Source organism: Danio rerio, chromosome 7 (genome assembly GCF_049306965.1).
Source record: "Danio rerio strain Tuebingen ecotype United States chromosome 7, GRCz12tu, whole genome shotgun sequence".
NCBI lineage: Eukaryota > Metazoa > Chordata > Actinopteri > Cypriniformes > Danionidae > Danio > Danio rerio.
The window spans coordinates 64,393,986-64,419,136 of NC_133182.1; the positions used below are offsets into that span (position 1 = coordinate 64,393,986).

Consider the following 25,151-nt stretch of genomic DNA (forward strand, 5'->3'; position numbering starts at 1 on the left):
GGAAGTGTTAGTAATTTTTTTTTTTTTTTTTTTTTTTTTATTTTATTTTTTTATTTTTTTTTTTTTTTTTTTTTTTTTTTTTTTTTTTTTTTTTTTGTACAGTTAGTGTGATATTCAAATAGGCAATTGCAGATTAGGAAGTGAAGTGGAGACTAAATAGTTGAGTTTTTAGTCGTTTCTTGAAAATAGCGAGTGACTCTGCTGTTCTGATGCAGTTAGGGAGTTCATTCCACCAACTGGGCAGATTGAGCGTGAGCGTTCGCGAAAGTGATTTTTTTCCTCTTTGGGATGGAACCACGAGGCGACGTTCATTCACAGAACGCAAGTTTCTGGAGGGCACATAGATCTGCAGAAGTGAGTGCAGATAAGAAGGTGCTAGGCCAGAAGTCACTTTGTAGGCAAACATCAGAGTTTTGAATTTGATGCGAGCAGCAACTGGCAGCCAGTGCAAACGGACTAGCAGCGGAGTGACATGTGCTCGTTTAGGTTCATTGAAGACAACTCGTGCTGCTGCATTCTGGAGCAGTTGAAGAGGCTTGATAGAGTTAGCTGGAAGCCCAGCTAGTAGAGAGTTGCAGTAATCCAGTTTGGAGAGAACAAGAGCTTGAACAAGGAGTTGAGCTGCATGTTCCGATAAGAAGGGTCGGATCTTTCTGATGTTATAGAGTGCAAATCTGCACGATCGAGCAGTTCTAGAAATGTGGTCAGAGAAGTTTAGTTGGTCATCAATCGTTACTCCAAGGCTTTTCACCATTTTGGATGCAGTAATGGTTGCCCCATCCATCTGGATTGAAAAGTTATGGTGTAGAGTCGGGTTGGCAGAAACTACAAGCATTTCCGTTTTTGCGAGGTTCAGCTGAAGATGATGATCTTTCATCCAGTGTGAAATATCCAACAGGCAGGCTGAGATACGAGCTGGAACCGAGGGATCATCAGGATGAAAAGAGAGGTATAGCTGGGTATCATCAGCATAGCAGTGGTAGGAGAATCCATGTCTCTGGATGACTGGTCCTAGAGAGGATGTGTAGATGGAGAAGAGAAGTGGCCCAAGAACAGAGCCTTGAGGTACCCCAGTGTTTAGATGCTGTAGGTTGGACACCTCTCCCCTCCAAGACACCCTGAATGACCTGTCAGAGAGGTAAGATCTGAACCATTGTATAACAGTGCCCGCAACGCCCAGTGACTCAAGCGTAGATAGCAGGATCTGGTGGTTGACAGTGTCAAAAGCAGCTGACAAGTCCAGCAAAATGAGGACTGATGATTTAGAGTCTGCTTTAGCCAGTCTGAGATCCTCCACGACCGAGAGCAGGGCAGTCTCAGTTGAGTGGCCTTTCTTAAAGCCGGATTGCTTGTTGTCCATGAGATTGTTTTGAGTAAGAAAGTCCAGGACTTGATTGAACACTACTTTCTCCAGAATCTTGGCCATGAATGGAAGCAGGGATACTGGTCTGTAGTTTTCAAGTAGCGTATGGTCCAGGTTGGGTTTCTTTAGCAGTGGGGTTACCCTAGCCTGCTTAAATGTAGTGGGGAATAAACCAGAGTCAAGAGATGTGTTAATTATGTGAGTCAGTGTTGGTATGACTGCAGGAGAGATGGCTTGCAAGAGATGAGAGGGAATGGGATCGAGTGGACAGGTGGTAGCATGGCTAGATAGCACAAGTTTGGACACCTCAGACTCAGAGAGCTGAGAAAAAGAGGTGAGTGTGTGTGGTGTTGGTGTTGTATCTTGCGTATTTGTTTGCGTATTTGTTGTAGGTTTGTTGTAGGCGTATTTGTTCACTGTGTGTGTTTTATTTATTTATTTGCTGTCAACTGGTAGCCTTTTACAATAAGGTTAAATTAGTTAATGCTGGTTAATGCATTTACTAACATGAACAATGAATAATACTTTATTACAGTATTTGTTCATGTTTGTTAACTTTAGTTAATGAAAATAAAGTTGTTCATTACTAGTTGAACACGCACAATGCATTAATTATTGCAATGCATTATTACTGGTACAAGCATGAATTTAGATTTGAATGATGCATTAGTAAATGTTAAACTATGATTAATAAATGCTGTACATGCATTGTTCATTACTAGGTCATGTTAGGTCACATTAACTAATAAAACCTGATTGTAAAGTGTGACCTGTAAACAATTGAAGTGGAAAAAAAGTTCTTTAAAACTGTCCTAAGAAAGAAGAACAGGTGTTCAATAGTATTAGAACAACATTGTTGAAAGGTTCTGATCCACTTCAAAAGGTTTACTGTATTTATAATTCACACACAGAGAGGATGCTAATGTGAGGTTTTTGTAGTTTTTGAACCCTACACGTTTCATTAAATCTTTTAGGTCAGAGTTTGCGTTGTCCACATTTATTAAAGGAAGTTTTGTGGTTGAGTACAAATGATAGAGCTTGTGGAAGCAAAGCATAGATGAGATATTAATAAAAATACTCTCTTTATGTTTGACTTTATATGGTAAAACAAAAACAGGTGGTTAAGTGTTTTCCCCATTCAAATGTACATGTATATATTATATTCATTCTGTTTGTATTCATGCCATAGTTTAGCTTTTTATTGCTATGAGAGGGCACAATTAAAATGTTGCTTGCTCTTTTCTCTTAGTTTTGCAGCATTGATGCCGATCATGAGGACGATCTGCACCCTAACTGCACTGTCAATAAGATCGTTGTTCAGAGAAAACCTCATTTGTGCCTTTTTGCAATCAGGGATATTTTCTTTGGAGAGGAAATAACGTTTGACTATGGCGCATGTGATTGGCCTTGGAGAAAGGTTTGACATTTTGATCACTTAATACATTAATCCTTAATACATTCAGCAAAGCTAAGAGTTTTTTAATGTTAATATAGATTAAGGGTAAATCTGTTCAAAAATAAAGAGTTTGCATCATCCATAAGAGATAATAAAATCAATCTCTTAATATCTTCTTCTTGTCTTAATGGGTAAAAAAGTTTAATTAATTGGGTAATGCTTTACTTTAAAGGGGGGTTCATAAGACTGTCATGAAAGCTTTATAGTCATGACATGACTTATATAACAAAGCTGTTTTTAAATAGCTTTCATTGAAGGATGCCCATATGACTGCAGAAGAAAACTGCTCCGACAACTCTCTGATGAGGTATGTTTATTATTATTATTATTATTATTATTAGTAGTAGTAGTAGTAGTAGGAGTAGTAGATGTTGTTGCTGTAGTAGTGCATTTAATTGTAATTATTTAACTTAGTGTGTGTCCTAATTTATGAACATATGCAATAGTGTAACATTGTGGGGACCAGAGGCATGTTAGAGAAGCTGTGAAACACACTTAGTCCTCAATACACACACAGTACGGTCTGACATAGTGGGGACCAGGAGCCCTGAGTACTACTGTCTAATTATTATTTTTTGTTTTTTATATTTAGCTTTCATTGAAGTATGATCATATGACGAGAAGAAGACAACTGCTCTGCTCCAGTAGGAGACCCACAACCCTCTGATGAGGTGTGTTTAAATTTAATAATAATAATAATTATTATTATTATTAGTAGTAGAAGTAGTAGTAGTAGTTGTTGTTGTAGTAGTAGTGCATTTAATTATAATTATTTAACTTAATCAAAATCTAGAAATGAAACAGAGTGTGTGTCCTAATTGGTGAACGTATGCAATAGTGTAACATTGTGGGGACCAGAGGCATGTTAGAGAAACTGGGAAACACACTTAGTCCTGAATACACACACAGTACGGTCTGACATAGTGGGGACCGGAACCCTTGAGTACTGCTGTCTAACTAATATATATTTTTTTATTTTCAGCTTATATTGAAGGATGACCATATGACAGAGGAAGAGAACTGCTCTGCTCCAGTACGTGACCCACAACTCTGATGAGGTGTGTTTAATGTTGTTGTTATTATTATTATTAGTAGTAGTAGTAGTAGTAGTAGTTGTTGTTGTAGTAGTAGTGCATTTAATTGTAATTATTTATCTTAATCAAAATCTAGAAATGAAATAGAGTGTGTGTCCTAATTGGTGAACCCATGCACTAGTGTAACATTGTGGGGACCAGAGGCATGTTAGAGAAGCTGTGAAACACACACAGTACGGTCTGACATAGTGGGGACCGGAACCCTTGAGTACTGCTGTCTAACTAATATATATATATTTTTATATTCAGGTTTGCTGAAGTATGACCGTATGACAGAAGGAGAGAACAGCTCTGCTCCAGTACGAGACCCACAACTCTGATGAGGTGTGTTTATTAATATTGTTGTTGTTGTTGTTGTTGTTATTATTATTATTATTATTACTAGTTGTTGTAGTAGTAGTAGTAGTTGTTGTTGTAGTAGTAGTGCATTTAATTGTAATTATTTAACTTAATCAAAATATAGAAATGAAACAGTGTGTGTGTCCTAATTGGTGAACATATGCACTGACTTTGTGGGGACCAGAGGCATGTTAGAGAAGCTGTAAAACACACTTAGTCCTGAATACACACACAGTAAGGTCTGACATAGTGGGGACCGCGACCCTTGAGTACTGCTGTCTAACTAATATATATTTTTTTTATTTTCAGCTTATATTGAAGGATGACCATATGACAGAGGAAGAGAACTGCTCTGCTCCAGTACGAGACTCACAACTCTCTGATGAGGTGTGTTTAATGTTGTTGTTATTATTTTTATTAGTAGTAGTTGTAGTAGTTGTTCTTGTAGTAGTAGTAGTGCATTTAATTGTAATTATTTAACTTAATGAAAATCTAGAAATGAAACAGAGTGTGTGTCCTAATTTTTGAATGTATGCACTGGTGTAACATTGTGGGGACCAGAGGCATGTTAGAGAAGCTGTAAAACACACTTAGTCCTGAATACACACAGTAATGTCTGACGTAGTGGAGACCGGGACCCTTGAGTACTACTGTCTAACTAAAATATATATATATATATATATATATATATATATATATATATATATATATATATTTTTTCAGCTTTTATAGAAGGATGACCATATGACAGAGGAAGAGAACTGCTCTGATCCAGTAGGAGACCCACAACTCTGATGAGGTGTGTTTATAATAATAATAATAACAATTATTTTTATTATTATTATTATTATTATTATTATTATTATTATTATTATTATTAGTTGTAGTAGTGAAAGTAGTGGTTGTTGTAGTAGTGGTGTATTTAATTGTAACTATTTAACTTAATCAAAATATAGAAATGAAACAGAGTGTGTGTCCTAATTGGTGAACATATGCACTGACATTGTGGGGACCAGAGGCATGTTAGAGAAGCTGTAAAACACACTTAGTCGTGAATACACACACAGTAAGGTCTGACATAGTGGGGACCGGGACCCTTGAGTACTGCTGTCTAACTAATATATATATTTTTATTTTTTTTATTCAGCTTTGATTGAAGGATGACCATATGACAGAGAAAGAGAACTGCTCTGCTCCAGTACGTGACCCACAACTCTCTGATGAGGTGTGTTTAATGTTGTTGTTATTATTTTTATTAGTAGTAGTAGTTGTTGTTGTAGTAGTAGTAGTGCATTTAATTGTAATTATTTAACTTAATCAAAATATATAAATGAAACAGAGTGTGTGTCCTAATGTATGAATGTATGCACTAGTGTAACATTGTGGGGACCAGAGGCATGTTAGAGAAACTGTGAAACACACTTAGTCCTGAATACACACAGTAAGGTCTGACATAGTGGGGACCGGAACCCTTGAGTACTACTGTCTAACTAATATATATATATATATATATTTTTTTTTTATTCAGCTTTTATTGAAGGATGGAAGGATGACCATATGACAGAGGAAGAGAACTGCTCTGCTCCAGTAGGAGACCCACAACTCTGATGAGGTGTGTTTAAATTTAATAATAATAACAATTATTATTATTATTATTATTATTATTAATATTATTAGTTGTAGTAGTAATAGTAGTTGTTGTTGTAGTAGTGGTGTATTTAATTGTAATTATTTAACTTAATCAAAATATAGAAATGAAACAGAGTGTGTGTCCTAATTGGTGAACATATGCACTGACATTGTGGGGACCAGAGGCATGTTAGAGAAGCTGTGAAACACACTTAGTCCTGAATACACACACAGTAAGGTCTGACATAGTGGGGACCGCGACCCTTGAGTACTGCTGTCTAACTAATAAATATTTTTTTATATTCAGCTTTTATTGAAGGATGACCATATGACAGGGGAAGAGAACTGCTCTGCTCCAGTACGTGACCCACAACTCTGTTATTGCATATCAGATTTAACGAACCGTTTACTACGAATTTCATGTAATTTTGATAACTGTCCATTAATCAGATGTCATCACGCTGCTGTGCCGTCAGCCAATCGTTGTATTGCTGATAATGATTTTGAGGATCGATAGATCTGTCACAACACACAGTCACAACACCTCTCAGATCAGTTTAATCTGATTCGCAAACTTTTTTGAAGAACCAAATTAGCCTAAGATGAGTTATCAAGATTAAAAGATCCAGGATCTGTAATATATTCTTAGATTATTTAAGCGAGGTCCGAAGAACAGACCCCTGGACCCTTGAGTACTACTGTCTAAATTATATTTTTCAAAATAAAAATGATAAATTATATATAAAAATATATAAAATAATTTTTTATAAAATATTTATAAAATTATATATAAAATATATATTTTTAATTATATACAGTTGAAGTCAGAATTATTAGCCCCCTTGTTTATTTCTTGTACTAAATTTCTGTTTAATGGAAAGCAGATTTTTTAAACACATTTCTAATCATAACAGTGTTAATAACTCATCTCTAATAACTGATTTATTTTCTCTTTGCCATGATGACAGTAAAAATTATTTGACTAGATATTTTTCAAGACACTTCTATACAGCTTAAAGTGACATTTAAAGGCTTCACTAAGTTAATTAGGGTAACTAGGCAAGTTATTGGAGGGATAATAATATTGACCTTAAAATGGTTCATAAAAAATTAAAACTGCTTTTATTCTAGCTGAAATAAAACAAATAAGACTTTCTCCAGAAGAAAAAAATATCATCAGACATACTATGAAAAAATTCCCTGCTCTGTTACACATCATTTGGGAAATATTTGTAAAAAAGTTTTAAAAAGGTGGGCTGACTTCAACTGTATATACTTTCATATATATATATATATATATATATATATATATATATATATATATATATATATACAGTTGAAGTATTAATTATTAGACCCCTTGGAATTTTTCTCTTCTTTTTTAAATATTTCCTAAACGATGTTTAACAGAGCAAGGAAATTTTCACAGTGTGTCTGATAATATTTTTTTCTTCTGGAGAAAGTCTTATTTGTTTTATTTTGACTAGAATAAAAACAGTTTACATTTTTTTAAACACCGTTTAAGGGACAAAATTATTAGCCTCTTTAAGCTATATTTTTTTCTCGATAATCTACAGAACAAACCATCGTTATACAATAACTTGACTAATTACCCTAACCTGCCTAGTTAACCTAATTACCCTAGTGAAGCCTTTAAATTTCACTTTAAGCTGTATAGAAGTGTCTTAAAGAATATCTAGTCTAATATTATTTACTGTCGTCATGGCAAAGAGAAAATAAGTCCATTATTAGAAATGATTATTAGAAATAGTTATTAAAACTATTATGTTTAGAAATGTGTTGAAAAAAATCTTCTCTCCGTTAAACAGAAATTGGGGAAATAATAAACAAGCTGTCTAATAATTCAGGGGGGCTAATAATTCTGACTTCAACTGTATATAAAGAGTTTCATTGCAGAACGAGATATATCCATTTAAAAAAATGTTGGTAATTTTGACATTATTTTTCAGGACATCAACAGTCAAGTTCATTCACAATTTCTGTACATTAAACTATAACTTGAGCTCAGTGAAGGCCAGGAACACAATATTTTCAAATCCAGGATATTTTTTATTTAATTTTATGTCTATAATTAAATAAAAAAAACATGCCAAAATGCTACATATTAATCCAACCCACATTGTCAAACATGGGATAATATATGCAAAGATTGATTAATAATAATAAGATTCTAAGTTAGATTTGGCCAGAATGTACACAACATTACATAACATAACTTTTTTTTTTTTTTTTCCAAAACGCTACATCCACCTTAGGCTATATTATACTACATTAATACCATTACCAAAAGCTAGTGAATCAATGTTTTGTTTGATAAGTAAGATTAAGTTAGTTAGATAAATGACCTTTAGCTTGGTACAGAAAGAGTGGAGGGCGGCTCCTTCCACACCGCTGCAGAAAACCAAACCTGTATGATTAGAGCGGGCGGAGCTGAGTCCGTGACACAAACTTGCCTCGCTATGTCATATTTAATGAATTATTTCACTGTAATAATAATAATAGCTTATTTATTTGGTTGTGAAAAAGCTAAACCGTTTTCTCCATAACAACATGTGCCCTTTAAGTTCCTTTGTAATAAATCAACAACAACAAGAATTAATTTTAAATAATAGGTGCAACCACATAAATAAATCTTCAGATAGGCTACTCAGCTACATTTAAGAAATTATTTAAAAAATAAACTTATAAGGGACACTTGCAGACAGGTATCTTGTGATGGGGAGTAGGAAAAAAGGCGCTCCTAGGCCTTCTCTTGACATCAGCGGAGACTCGTTCCCTGCTGCATTTGTGTATTGTTGACGCAGAAGTATCTTATTCTGGTCCACTTTTGTGGCCTTTTTATTATTTTTTTGTGAAGTTGAAGACTTCATCTTCTATCGCTAAATCAATGAGCAAACTCTGAGCACTTCACCGGCGATGACTCTCTTCCCAGGGGATGCTGAGCTCGCGCCGCATCCTGAACGCTCTCTAACTGTTATATCGCACTTTGTAAAGAAACTGGTCTGACGGATATTGCGTTTTGTGAAAAAAAATACGTTTTGTACTTGGCCTAAAATGTGCATTCTTAAATGTTATTAATGGCAGCAATTCACACATAGATTAAGGTACATCTGAACAGGGATTTCCAATAATAAAATCCAAATGTCAAAAAATGCCGTTTATCGCATTTTGCAACCAAACTCTTCATATGTATGTGAGTTATGACTGTATGACTGCAGAAGAGAACTGCTCTGTTCCCACAACTCAGTTTTTCTGGGACTTAAAAACAGACGCTCAGCAGATTTTAAAGGGTGGAATCTTGATCAAATCGTGGGTTTACAAACAAACATGTAATACAGTGCCAGATTTTCTGGATGTTATATACACATTTGTATTTGCAAACATATACCATATTGTTTTAAATGATGTATTTTTGTGTGGGTTTTTACATTCAGAGAAAGTTACAGTGGATCGTGATTTTGGAGGAGGTGAAGTCCAATCTAAAAGGTAAAAATATTATTTATTTTTCTGATCAGAATTTTTCTTTTTTCAGAATGTTTATTTTTATCATGATATGTATGTGCTATGTTTGAAAACTATTTTTAAGCTACCATCACACGCTTTTACCCATTAAAAAGAACAACACAAAATCAAATAAATATTTTGGTAAGCTTTATGCAAAGAAGTCAACTCTCAGACTTGATTTTTACTTTCAGAGTCCCCTCAAGTATCATCACCATGGTACAGTGTCTGTGAAGATAGTGAAGCAGACCCAGCATTCACAAAAAAGAGAGGTATGATCATTAAAGTTAATTTGTGACTGACTTGTGTTATTGTACAAGTCCAAATGCACAAGCTCATTTACATAACATGTAGGGTAAAACAGGACAGAAGCACATTACTTCTATGATGATTTCAGTACAGTTGCACTTGATGTCTCATTTCATGTTAGTTAAACAATATTGCTAAATACTTTGGAAAAATATACTAATTGCATATCTGGTTACACTTTATTTTAATAATTTACTTTACTACTACTACTATATTCATATTGTACTAATTTTGAGCGTAACCTAACAGTCTGCTGTACTGTACTATTTACTGAGACCAATGAGAGTCAGTTTTATTGAGGTAACCTTAACTGTCAGCTAATACTCTACACTCTAAAATTAATAAAAATAAGTAATAATAATTAAATTAGCAGTTTTTCATAATTTGTTTTTATGAAATCTGTTTGTTTCTGCTTTTGAATTGCATTATGGGATCTTGATCTTTCTTCCAACAACTTTTAATCTTAAAAAGTAAAAAAAAGTGACTTTTTGTTTGGGTTGTTGTTGTATATTATGCTACAGAAACCTTGTAATAAACTGCCGGTACATTTTCTGTTTTTCTAAAGACTTATTTATCTCTATATATTATTTCTTATACATTATATTATTTCAAACTACTAAAATGTCAGTAAAAGTCACTTTGTTAAACTGTAGAGTTGAATTTTCAACATCAAGTGCACAGAGCAGAGATCAACATCCCATAATGCAATTCACCACCACAAAAAAAAAAAAACACTTGTAAATCACAAAATACAGGAACTGGTAATGAACAGATATGTGTTACAGTGTAGTGTTTTGAGCTAAACTTGAGCTAACAGTCTGCTAATACTCTACTGATAATCAGATGAGCGTTAGTCTTATTGAAATACTCTAATACATAATACTTTACGGTGAGATAATTAACGTAGTTGCAGAGTTACGCATAGTTAGAAGAATGTCTAAACTGGACTATGGAATAAAGTGTAACCCCATAAACCAGATTTGAAGTTAATAGGAAGTATTTTTTAATCCATCTCCATCTTAAGTATTTTTAATAATAGGCAAGACATATTTTTCTAGCAATTTCTATCACAATATTAAACTAACATAACAGCACATGTTGTAAAAATGACTGAACATTTATGCAACTAAAACCTCTTTTTTATATTTTAACCACCCATAGGTCCCATAAAGAGAAGATCCTGGAGCAAACAGGAAGTACATGCTGTGGTGAAAGCTGAACCATTGGCTCTAAAAACCAGAGATTGGTCAGCTTTGGATTTTTATATTAAAAACTGAATCTCGGCTCTTTAGATAAAAAATCTGAATAACACTTTTATAGTAAGTATACACTATACATCATTAGTTTAGCACTAACTCTACATTAATAGACTTTAGGAAGCAGTTTATAAATACAGCTTCAAACGCTGTATTCTTGACTTGACTTAATTGTATTTTCATGCTTTGTTACTGATTCATTTTTCATTACTATATTATGTATTGCATTATTTACAAACTATTTGTATTTAAGAGTAGTTGGTGGTTTTTAATGATTAATAAACTATTTTAAATGAGCATTTATGCATGTTATATTCAGGCATATAGTAATTGTAACCATGTGTGTTAGTAAATGCTATAATAACACAACTTCATGCAGTTTTGTGACCTAAGGACTGTTTATAGTTGATAAATCCCTTATAAATGTCAATTTAAGGCTCAGTATCTAATGAACAATAAATCTTTGCAATCTTATTAAAAAATTCTGTAAAGTTTAAACATTGCAAAATAAAAATACAACATCATTTCAAAACAACAATTAACAATATGACAATATTCATTTCAGTGTTTCTGTGATGTTTGCACTGTACAGTAATTTTATATTTTGATAAGATTGCAAAGATTTATTTTTCATTAGATAGTTTCATTTGTGTATCTTGAAATTAATGGAAAAAAAATATATATATGAACTCAACTTCATGCAGTTTTGTGATCTAATCTAAAGCGAGGGCTATTCATGCTTTATCAATCCATTATAAATGACAATATAAGGCTCAGTTACATTATATACAGGAAAAAAATTACTATTAATTTCTACTTATTACAAGATGCTCAAATGAAACTGTATCAAATGAAAAGTAAATCATTGCAATCTTGTCTAAATATAAAATTGCTTTACACGTAATGTATTGTTAAATTATTATATTGTTGTTTTATCAAATGATGTTGTATTTCGACACTCCTGTTATTCAGCAATGTTTAAAATTTACAGTAATTGTATTTGTTTAGGTACGATTGCAAATACTTATTGTTTATTTGATACACAGTAGGTAGTGCTGTCACCTCAAAGCAAGAAGGTCGCTGGTTCGAGCCCTGGCTGGGTCAGTTGGCATTTCTGTGTAAGGTTTGCATGTTCTCCCTGTGTTGGTGTGGGTTTCCTCCAGGTGCTCCTACATGCGGTACAGGTGAATTGGGTAGCCTAAAATGGTCCGCAGTAAATGAGCGTGAATAAGTGTGTATGTGTATAGATGTGTCCCAGGGATGGGTTGCAGCTGGAAGGGCATCCGCTGCATAAAAACGTGCTGGATAAGTTGGTGGTTCAATCCGCTGTTGCGACCCCGAATTAATAAAGAGAGAAAACCAAAATGAAAATAAATGAATAAATGAATGATTCTGAGCCTTTAATTGTCATTTATAAGGGATTTTCTAAAGCATCAATATTCCTCACTTTAGATTAGATCTCAAAACTGCATGAAGTTGAGTTAATAAAGCATTAATTAACATGCAGAAAAACGTATTATATGCAGGGCTCCAAACCGGTTCAAGGAACGGAAACGAAAAACAGAATCAAATGACATTTTTCAGGAACAGAAACGAAAACCGAAAAAAAAAGATCAACTTTAATCGTTCTGAACAGAAATGTTTACAGTTAAACGGTTAATAATGTTATTTTATCGTTCTCTTTATTATATGAATTTGGGAGACAAAAGGCATTAATTTAAAGCATGTGAACAAATGCGACGGTGACGCTCGTTTTTATATAAACTATAAATGTCTGGCCGTGATGCGTATTTAGGCCTATGCCAGTCTATAAAAGATAATGTAGCTTAAAACACTTTAAAATTTTAGAGAACGTAATACAGTTTGCACAACCAATGTTTGGTCTTAATAACCTGCCCATAATTAAACGTCATGTAGCCTACTTTTTGATTACTTGACCAGCGGATTAATGGCAGCACCAGCGGATAAACGAGATCTGAGCATAATAGGTATGACCAATATGTGCATAACCAATATGCAAAGTCAAGAGAGTGCACGACTCCATAGGGTAACGTAGCCTAAACTGCGCACACTTGATTATGTAATGTGTGAAATCGTGGACGCATCTCAAAGAGCAAAGCATAACTTATTAAATGCCCATGCTTAATCGGTCATCGATAAGGTCTATCGGTTTTAAAGGGTTGCCGACAATAAATCAATCGAGTAATCGTTAGCATCCCTAGTTTAATCAATGAATGTGTTAAATTTTATATTTATATTAAAGATGAATAAGGCAAGAATATGATAATGATACTTTTTAGATTTTTACACCTACAAAAATATCTTGTGGTAGTGCACTTGTTTAATAAAAATCTTTGTAAATAGGTTATCTGTAAAAAACGCAATCAGAGCCAATGACATGTAGAAGTAGTGTTGCCTAATCGGCTATTAAATTTCTAATAAAATTAAAACCAAAGTATAACTCATTGCATTTTTCGTTTGATAAAAATATACAGAAACGAAATAAAATCATAAGGATGCTACTTTGTAATTTATGTTAATAATAATAAAATGACATGCTTAGACTATAAGCTTAACGGCTATACGCTGCCAATAGGCCACTAATAAATATTATTTTACTTTGTACTGGATTATAATGTATATTTTACTATAAAAACTAAATATAGCATGTCTTACTGTCATTTAAAACAAGTAATTCAAAATACACATCAGAACTGTAGACCTGCAGTGTGTAAACTGTATACAGGGGGTGTTGGTCAATCAATAGCCTACAGCACATAATTGAACTAATTATGATGCTAACTGTAATTTAGCTCTTAATATAGGCCTACGATATATTTTCTGGTGTTTAATTTTGCATGAGCAAATAGCAGTATAGCCTAAAGTAAATTTTTAAAAAAGATTTTACTAATATTAATAATAATGGATATAATAAATTTAAATAATAATTGCACTGTGCAGTGTACTAAATATTTTTATTCGGCTACATAACTGAAAAACTATTTCATAACAATTTTTATAATTTTACTGCTATTTCATATTATACAACATCTAAATGTAGCGCCGGGCCTGCGCTCGATACCAAGGAGTGGGGCTGTGTGTAGCACCTTTAAACAGCGTGTCAATCAATAACCAAAAGCAAGTTCATATTATAAATATATCTTTAATGATACTTATTGAAAATTCATTTAATCTTACCCCTTGTATAGATTTTTTAGTTGCACCATTAAAAAACAGAGCACTCTAGAGCCCTGCAATACTTTGTAATTAAATAAAGTTTTTTTGTTTTTTGTTTTTTTTTTCTAGAAAACTGTTTTCGGAATATTTTGTCTATTAAGGAACGCAAGAACAGAACCGAAAAAATATAAATTCTGCTCAGAGTGAACCGATTGGATTTTCTTTTTTTTTTTTTTTTTGCCCTGATTATATGCCTGAATAGTAAATGTATAAATTTACTCATTCTTAATGATCTTAAAAAACACCAATTATTCTTAGACAGTTTGTAAATAATGCAATACTTCATTTAGTAATGAAAAATGAATTATAAACAAAGTATGAAAACACAAAAATTGAGCACATCACACATGCTTATAAGTCAACAAAAGAGCATCTAGCTGTGTTTATAAACTGCTTACTATTAATGTAGAGTTAATGCTTAACAAATGATGTCTATTTGGAGTTTTGGTGGCTTGGTTATATGATGAAGGTCTCTGTGCATTTGTGGGGTTCAGTCCTTTATTAATATATTTTTAAATATTTTTAATGTTTTTTTTTTTTTTCAAATAGTTAAAATACGACAGAAACAGAAATAGAACATACTGGTGGGTTTTAAGAGTTTACCCAAAAATGTACATTATATTATTAATTACTTGCCCTCATCTCACTCTAACCCCCTGAGACCTTCATTCATCTTCAGACTCAAAGGAAGATAACTTAGGTAAAGTGCAAGAACTCCTCATCCTCCATAGACAGCTTACCGTTTAATATTATTTGCTATTGCACTTAACTAAATGTGTATACAGACATGGAAGAGTTATGTGGAAGCTTGTTATACCCAATGAGAACTGCTTTTAGACATGCAAGAGAGTTTCATGGATTTTGTGTTTACTGTTTTTTGTGTTTAAAGGTTTTGTGGAAATTATTTATAATAAATATAACATTTATTAAATCTATTCTGGGCCATTTCCTGTTTGGATCTTGAGGTTCCTTCTGTATTCAAATTACATTTTTTATAAACTGACCTGCTCTTCAAATGAAAATTCTAAAGCAGTTTACTGTCAAATTACTTGATTGAGGTTTAAAATTTAATATTAGTAAGGGTGCTGATCTGATCCCCACGTTGCCTAAAAAACGGTAATGTGTGTGTAGAACTGGTCCTTGCTTTAACTAAAAAACGGTAATGTGTGTGTAGATCTGGTCCTTACTTTGACTCAAAACCAGTGATGTGTGTGTAGATCTGGTCCCTACTTTGACTCAAAACCAGTGATGTGTGTGTAGATCTGGTCCTTACTTTGACTCAATACCGGTAATGTGTGTGTAGATCTGGTCCTTACTTTGACTCAAAACCAGTGATGTGTGTGTAGATCTGGTCCCTACTTTGACTCAAAACCAGTGATGTGTGTGTAGATCTGGTCCTTACTTTGACTCAATACCGGTAATGTGTGTGTAGATCTGGTCCTTACTTTGACTCAATACCGGTAATGTGTGTGTAGACCTGGTCCCTACTTTGACTCAATACCAGTAATGTGTGTGTAGACCTGGTCCCTACTTTGACTCAAAACCAGTGATGTGTGTGTAGATCTGGTCCTTACTTTGACTCAATACCGGTAATGTGTGTGTAGATCTGGTCCTTACTTTGACTCAATACCGGTAATGTGTGTGTAGATCTGGTCCCTACTTTGACTCAAAACCAGTGATGTGTGTGTAGATCTGGTCCCTACTTTGACTCAAAACCAGTGATGTGTGTGTAGATCTGGTCCTTACTTTGACTCAATACCGGTAATGTGTGTGTAGATCTGGTCCTTACTTTGACTCAATATCGGTAATGTGTGTGTAGACCTGGTCCCTACTTTGACTCAATACCAGTAATGTGTGTGTAGACCTGGTCCCTACTTTGACTCAATACCGGTAATGTGTATCTGGAACTGGTCCTTACTTTGTCTCAAAACCAGTAAAGTGTGTGTAGAATTGGTCCCCACTTTGTCTAAAAATCGGTTGTGTATGTGGCGGACCCCACTTCTACACAAAACCTGAAATGTCCCCACAAGTGACCACTGTGTCAGGTCTAAAAATAAAATTGCGGAATATCCAAAATCTGAAGTGATTTTATGAAATAGTTTGTGTTTTTGTGTGGCAAACTATTTTTTTTATGTCTCTAACATCATCAGAAAGGGCGGTCCCCATTACGTAACCACCGTGACAGGTGACCCCCACAATGCACAAAAACAAGTATGCGTGTGTGTGTGTGTGTGTGTGTGTGTGTGTGTAGTGGTTTTGGTGGTTTACAAGGACCTTTTTCTGCAAAATGTCATGGGTTGTTCTCTCTTAAGGTGGTTTATGGGGACATGCCTGATGTCCTTGTAATTCAAAATGCTTAAAAATCATACAACACGGGGTCTTCTGACATTCAAAATTTGCCACAGGTTTCCTGTGAGGGTTGGGTTTAGGGGTATGGCCATATAATTAGCATTTTTACAGAATAAAATATGAACACACTTTACAATAACGTTCATTAGTTAATGCATTTATTAAAAAGAACATAACTCGTTCAGCATTAATTAACCAAAGTTCAACACTTACTAATGCATTATTAACATCCAAATTGATGCTTGTTAACATTAGTCAATGCACCGTGAGTTGACAAAGTAACAATGGATGACTTGTTCATGTCTGTAAATGTATTAACTAACATTAACTAATACAACCACCTTAGTTGCAAAGAGTAACAAGTAAAGAGTAACCTTAGTGCAGAGAGTAATTTAAATGCAGGCAACACTTTATTTTGATGGTCCATTTAAGAAGTATTAGACCAATTGCTTAATATCTGTTGATAATGCTCCTTCAACAGACATTTACCTGAATATAAGAAACTTTGTAAGGACATGTGAACTTGCACTAACCCCAACACCAATTTACTAGTCTACTTTGCATCTACATAACAACTAATTGTTATAGATTCAATGCAATTTAAATTCACCAAATGGATCATCAAAATAAAGCGTGACCAAAATGTATTGTGCATATGAAAAGGTCCCAGTAAACAAAAATAAATAAATAAATAAATATTCGTGTAAGTGTGTGTGGGGGACTCACTGCACATCTCTGTTTCAGGCCATTAGGTGGAGAACTGCTATCTGAATCACCACTAGAGGGACACAGAGACCAAAAATAAACAAGTCGCAAAACTACTAAAGCATATTGACAGCTGAAATCTAGACAACAAAAAGAACACAATCAGCATTAACCACTTCATCAACGTTTAAAAAAGTTGAACTATTTCTTTATAAATACAGTTTTTATTATTATTATTATTATTTAGCTGTTCATCAGTGCTAGTAATATGGTATCTGACAGAGATTACCACAACAAACTGTTAACCCCAGCATGCATACAAAGAGAACACACAAATGCATATGCAAACCATTTGCTCCACTCTTACCCTGAAAAGCTTCCTGTTCCTCCGTGCTTTGCTGTCGTCGTCACCGCCGCTGAGCTACTTCCTGTTTTTACAGTTATCTTCTGCAAACTGTAAGACATCAAACACTTATTAGTCAATAGCCTACTGATAACACCAGACTTTATTCTTACAAATAGAATCATTTAAAAGGAGTGGTTCTGATGCTTCCCTGGCTGTGCTTTCTAGTAATTCAAAACTTTAAACAGGCTTTAGGACACTAATGAAGTAAAGACGCATGACAGCAGGTAACAGTGGTTTCCTTTACAACCACAATGTCTGTGACGACAAACTCTCAGCAAAGAAATAGCATGTCCTCTAGCAGATTTTTTATTGCTTTGCATGACTCAACTGCTGCATCAACTCTAAGGCCCAGCAGTATACTGTTCTTTTTCTTTAATTTAATTTTAGGAAACACCCTGACAGTATGACATCCAAAGTATTACCAAATGAAACAAACAAACCCCACAATACACAAACCTTATCTCATAACTCTGCGTTGATGTTAGACACTTTCAAATTAAATAATATAAATAATGATAATAATAATAGTAATAATAATAAGAATAATAATAATAATTTTAATAATAATAGTTTGTAATTTAAATATTCATAGTTTCATATTAATAATAATAAAATAAAATAAATAATAATAATAATAATAAACAACAACAACAAAAATAATAAACAAGTATTATTATTCATTCATTCATTTTCTTGTCGGCTTAGTCCCTATATAAATCTGGGGTCACCACAGCGGAATGAACCACCAACTTATCCAGCTAGTTTTTATGCGGCGGATGCCCTTCCAGCCGTAACCCATCTCTGGTAAACATCCACACACACATTCACACACACACTCATACACTATGGACAATTTAGCCTACCTAATTCATCTGTACCACATGTCTTTGGACTGTGGGGGAAACCGGAGCACCCGGAGGAAACCCACGTGAAGGCAGGGAGAACATGCAAACTTCACACAGAAACGCCAACTAAGCCGGGTCAAACAAGCGACCCAGCGACCTTCTTGCTGTGAGGCGACAGCACTACCCACTGCGCCACTGTCTCGCCCAGTATTATTATTATTATTATTATTATTATTATTATTATTATTATTATTATTATGAAACTTTACGAATTGAAAATTTTAAGACTAGAAACTATTATTATTATTGTTAATTATTATTATTATTATTATTATGAAACTAAGAATCAGAAATTTAAAGATGCAAATACTATAAAATTAAATAATAATAATAATAATAATAATAATAATAATAATAATAATAAACCAGTATTATTATTATTATTTAATTTTAGAGTTTTTAATCTTAAAATTTCTGATTCTTAGTTTCATAAAAATAATAAATAATAATAATAAACAATAATTACTATTATTATTATTATCAATATTATTATTATTTTAGAGTTTCTAATCTTAACGTTTCAGATCCTTAAAGTTTCAAAATAATAATAATAATAATAATAATAATAATAATAAATAACAAGTATTATTATTATTTAATTTCAGAGTTTCTAATATTAAAATTTCTGTAACCTTCATTTGTATTTATCTTTAAATAAAAGCATTAGAATAATGTGCATGATAATACTTAATTTTTTTTTTTTCATTTGGGTTGCATTTCTTATTCTTCTTTGTGTGTTTTTCCTCAATAAAGAATATTGTAATAGCCTAACACAACACGATTTCTCTCTAATCATTTAAAACAAACTAATAACAGCACAAAATGTGCTTTAGACAACAAACATTTTAAAATGTATTCTTGCACACACAGTTACAAACGTAAAAAAAATCTCCATATGATATTCTTCGTTCATACTGCCATCTCTCATTCATAGCAGCTAAAATGCCACATAGTCCCATGCACTTTAATGTAGGGGAAGCAATGTATATCAGTGTATATTAGAAAAAAATAAAACTAATGTCTTTTAGATAGTATCGGTCGAATACCAACTTTGATATCAATCCAATTAATATTAGGATCAATTTCCCACCCCTACTTTTCAAGGTTACATAATCTTTTAACTCATGTTTGAATTACACATTTTCTGGACTGGTTTATTTCATGGTTTACTCACGTGCTGGCTCTGTCTCTCTGTTGCTGGGCTCGCTCTCTCTCCTGCCAGATCAGCAGGTTTCCAGGTCTCCTTTTCTCCTCTAAAGTAGGACTAGATGGTGAACCGGAGTCTGAACCATCTCCAATCACAAATATCCTGTAAGAAAAAGGTTAGAGAGTGAGATTATTGTAGGTCTTGAAACCTTCTTCTCAAGAAGTTACCATTGAATTTGCTTCTTTTTTTTTACAGAAGTTGTGATAATTTTCTACATTAAATTGTCTGTCTGGATGGATGGATGGGTGGATGGATGCATGGATGGATGCATGGATGGATGGATGGATGCATGGATGGATGCATGGATTTTTATTTTAATACTTTCCAAATGATGTTTAACAGCAAAAAATAAATAAATAAAAATCACAGTATGCCTGATAATATTTTTTCTTTTTTGTCTTACCCTAACCCTAACTTCTTATTTCAGCTAGAATAAAAGCAGCTTTTAATTTTTAAACACCGTTTTAATTTCTAAATTATTAGCCCCTTAAAGCTATTTTTTTTTCGATAGTCTACAGAACAAACCATCATTATACAATAACTTGCCTAATTATCCTAACCTGCCTAGTTTAACCTGCAAACTAATAAACCTAGTTAAGCCTTTAAATGTTACTTTAAGCTGTATAGAAGTGTCTTGAAAACTATCTAGTCTAATATTATGTGCTGTCATCATGGCAAATATAAAATAAATCAGTTATTAGAAATGAGTTATTAAAACTATTATGTTCAGAAATGTGTTAATAAAATCTTCTCTCCGTTAAACACAAATTGGGGAAAAAATAAACAAGGGGGCTAATAATTCTGACTTCAACTGTATATATATTTTTTTTTTGTGTAAAAGATATAAAAATGTATTCTTGGCAAGACCTATTGATATCTCATATCAAAGCAAGTATAAAAATATATATATATTTATATAATAAATGGCTACAACATAGGGCCATGTTTTGTGAAAGTGTGGCAAAAAAAAATGTCAACCGTCAGATTTTCTTAAATCTAAATCTTGTAAAATAAAAACCTTTTTAAACAAGAACAACTGGTAATTCATTCTGCTGTGGCCACTCCTGATAAATCAGGGAATAAGCTGAAGGCAGTGAGTGAAAAAAACAATAACTCACAATAATACTCACTGTTTGTTGTGATTGTGTTAATAATAGATGCACTCCAAAATATATCCGTAAATGAGCAGTTTTCTGTTTTTTTTTTTTATTTATGTTTTTAATTTTACCCTGTTTATTTATGCTTTTGAATTACATTGTGGAAAATCTTTCCTCCAACAACTGAACTTAAAACAACTCTAAAAAGTTGGAAAAGTGACTTTTCTGAACATTTTTAATGAAGTGCTATATTGTCTGGTTTGGTGTTGTATACTACGCCACAAACACCCTGTAATAAACTGCAGCACATTTTCTGTTATTTTACAAAGCTATTTCTGATACATAATATCAGGAATTCTCAACTAGTGGACCTCAGCGACCCTGCAGATGGGCCGCAAGATTAAAAATTAACTCAATATTATACTATCACTTTTGGATTTCATTATAATGAACTAAATGATCAAATGATCAAAGTAATATGCTTTTTCCTGTTCTCTGATTGATCACTTCAAATTGGGCACAAAAACAGCCTCATGATCGCGTCTGCAACTATGCATATCTGTTCATTCATAAACTATGCATGAAGTGAAAGTGAAAGAATCTCTTTGTGTGAACTATTTCATATATCTGCTTAGTTGTCCAAATTAATGTCCTGTGAGTGTTTTATAACGGACGCGAGCTCATACAGGAGCAAGGGTAAATGCATGGTGTTTCTGCCATAGAATGAAGAATGAACATGAGCTTCAGACGCACTCTGGTGGAGCTGTTAATTGTTCCTGTCAGTGATCTTTATCCAGTAATATCTAGCTGCAAACTCAACCGCCATCAGATTGACACATTTCAACAGATTTAGGGTGTTTTACTGTATTTTACATTTGTCTGTATATTTTTTATATATTTAATAGTAGATGTCGGTCCAGTTTAAAGTAGAAGCTGATCTTTTGCAATATCCCTGTTTACCTTTGGTTCTTTTTGAATCTCTGTATGTTTAAAAAAATAATAAATTAATAAATAAATAAAATTACATATAAAATAGTTTGTTTTATATATAATTACATTTAAAGATTTTTTAAAAATAAAATGCAGATAATAGAAAATAATAGAAGACACAAGAATTGTATAATATACAGTTGAAGTCAGAACTAATAAACACCTTTTGAATTATGTTTTTCTTTTTTAAATATTTCCTAAATTATGTTAAAAAGACCTAAGACATTTTCACATTGTGTCTGATAATATTTTTTTCTTCTGGAGAATATAAAATAAAAGCAGTCTTTAATTTTTTATAAAATAATAATGCTGACTTCAATTGTATATTTGTTATAATAATTTAATATAATATAATATAATATAATATAATATAATATAATATAATATAATATAATATAATATAATATAATATAATATAATATAATATTTGTTAATGAATAAAGGTTTAAATGAGCTTTTTATACAAAAATCTTAGAGAAAATCTTAGACAGGAAGCCCCTCAAAAATTAATCGGAAAAAAAAAGTGGGCCCTGAAGTGAAAAAGGTAGAATTTTCCACATCAAAAGTCGACAGAGCAGAGATCAACATCCCATAATGCAATTCACAACAATAAATAAACAGAAAACACTGGTTGAACCACAAAATATGGAAACCGTTAATTAACATATATGTTTGACAGAGTGGATTCACTGTATTTAATATTTATAATAACTACAAATTAAGATTTTGAATGATATTCATTTAACAATGTTGGTCAAATGTGAAAATGTCATCTTTCTGCAAATATAAGAATGTGTTTTGAATTGTTAAAAACGTCTTGATTGCTACAGTTTTTAGTGTTTGGTCATGTTGACAATAAGTGATGGCAATAAAAAAGCATCTTTTTTTTTTTTTTTTTTAAAGAGAAAAGGTGTAATCAAAGCATACTCGATAGCTTGGTGGATGTGAGATACAAAAAGTGGTTTAAGTAGTGTCAGTACACGTTTTTTTTTTATCTTTTTTCAACTATGCACCCTGTTTTTTTTTTCCTTCCTCTCAATGGTCTCTGTCAACTTCTGTGCTCATTAATGAAACAGTCAAATTACAAGGTATGAAGATAACCCTGACCCTGACAGCAATAGCTATGATGATTACTGATGAACACAGATGTGTAACTGGCTATCCTAGATAGACACATGAGTGTAAGACAGATAGTGCTGCAGTACAAATCTACAGTAAAGCCAAAATAAATCCTGCCAAAACTCTTGCCAGAGGGAGGCGTTAATTCTCAATTTAGCTTCTGTTTCACTTACATCCCCACTCGACTCGTAGAATGTGTTTATGCCAGTTCTTGGAAGCCAGTGATAATAGTTTTTCAAAGTCTCACAGTAAATATAGATATTTTTTCTTACAAAACCCCTTTGCTTTGCTTCAGAAGGCATTCATTAAAGCACTGGAGTCATGTGGATTACTTTAAAAACTCGGACACCATTTACTACTATTACAAGAGCCACGTTATTACATACTTCTGTGTTTATTTAAAAGAAAATTCATATACATCAAGAATGGCTTGAGGAAATAGAGTAAATTATGGGATACGTTTTAAGGTGTACTACACTTTTAAAACGCCAAGACTAGGCAAGGGTGTTATGGGTGGTTGCTTAACTGTATTGTGGTATTTAGTCATTACTGTGCAGTTTCTAGTGTGTTCTGGATGATTACTTATTGGCTGCAGTCACAGAAGCCTATTATTGTATGCTCCCTATATGACTAGTGTTAATTTAAGTCTAAGGGACTTCTTTGTCTTTTATAATTAGTCAGCAGGTAAAACTTATGTGCCTGGTTTGGTAACAGTGACAGTCTTAAAGGGATTGTTCACCCAAAATGGAACATTGTCATTATTTACTTCACCTATTTACGTTCCGCTGAACACAAAATAAGTTTTTTTTGTTTTTGTTTTTTTTAAATATTACAAAGCAGTACCCATTGACTTTCATAGTCTACTATAGAATTCAATGTTTACTGGCTTATAGCATTCTTCAAAATATCTTCTTTTGTGTTTAACAGAAAACTCTTTTCTTTATTAAACTCATAAAGGTGAGGAACTATTTGATGGTGAGCAAATTTCATTTTTTGGTGAACTGTCCCTTTAATAACACACCTGTTTCTAAACAAGTTGTATGAGATTTATCATAAGGCTGGAATAGACAACATGACCTTCCAACATAATTTCAAATAGAAATCTATTCACTTGCTGAAAAGGTTACAGAGAAACGAAAACTAAGCCTCGTAAAATAAAAGATCACAATCTAGATATTTCGAAGCTGCTACAGACACAGACATGTAGATTGTTGCTGGGGGAAACATGACTGAATTGTATCAATTCATCAAGAATGATAGAAATCCTTGAATCGCATGGACATTGTCTAAAGCAAAACTAGAGGCTGTGCTCATCTTGCACTAAATATTTTGAATGAAATCAGCCTACATTGACTGCCCCAAATCTACAGACTGCTGTGACCTTCTGCAACTTGAACTGACGACTTTAAATCTGACTGAAAAATATAATCATTTTTTTTTTAATTGTTTCTTTTCGTTAGCAAATATGGTCACACTTTATTTTAATGGGTTGTTGAATTTAAGTTACATTGCATCTGCATGCTAACTAATTCTCATTAGATTGTAAGTAGACTGTTGGGTTGGGGTTGGGGTTAGTGTAAGTTGACATGTACTTGCAAAGTTTCTTATAGTCAGTTAAATGTCTGTTGAAGGAGCAGTATCAGCAGATATTAAGCAGACAGTTTACTACTACTCAAATGTACCATCAAAATAAAGGGTTACCGCAAATTTAATAATTACTTGATGTCTACAAGTTCAAAGAACAGTGGGAGTAATGTATTGCTGTAGAATGTAGAAAAAAGTATATCAGTTAATGGTAATAAAAAAAAAAAATCAGCAATACTTTAATCACATTAATTTGTCACAATGGGCGATGGAATCCTTATGTTAGGATTAATTCCTTTTCAAGTATATTAACAGATTTTAAAGTGATAGTTCCCCAAAAATAAAAATTTACTCACTGTTGGGTTGCTTTTTTTATTATTCTACTGAACACAAAGCTGAAGATCTGTAACCACTGAATTTCATAGTACATAAAGAAAAACACTATGGAAGTTAATGGTTACTGGTTTCCAGCTCTCTTCAAAATATCTTCTTCTTCTGTGTTCAACAGAACCCAAACAGCTTTGAAATAAGTGAAGGGTGACCAATTAATTCCAGAATGATTGTGATGATTTTGTAGAAAAAAT

General features: G+C 32.9%; 1 protein-coding gene across 4 annotated transcripts in view; it reads right to left on the reverse strand.

The window, feature by feature from the left end:
• lrch4 (leucine-rich repeats and calponin homology (CH) domain containing 4) overlaps positions 1–25,151 on the reverse strand; it is a 156,687-nt gene that overhangs the window by 72,525 nt on the left and 59,011 nt on the right. For 3 of the 4 annotated variants that reach the window (XR_012382771.1, XM_021478134.3, XM_009303554.5), the window contains exons 10-12: positions 19,745–19,879; positions 17,627–17,713; positions 17,281–17,332 (exon numbers count right to left, since the gene is read on the reverse strand). The exons of the other annotated variant lie outside the window; for it this stretch is intronic. Coding sequence is in view for 2 of the 3 variants with exons in the window: in XM_021478134.3 (XP_021333809.2) it covers positions 17,281–17,332; positions 17,627–17,713; positions 19,745–19,879 (274 nt within the window). In the remaining variant the exon portion in view is untranslated. The remainder of the gene's footprint in view (positions 1–17,280; positions 17,333–17,626; positions 17,714–19,744; positions 19,880–25,151) is intronic. 4 annotated transcript variants of the gene reach the window in all.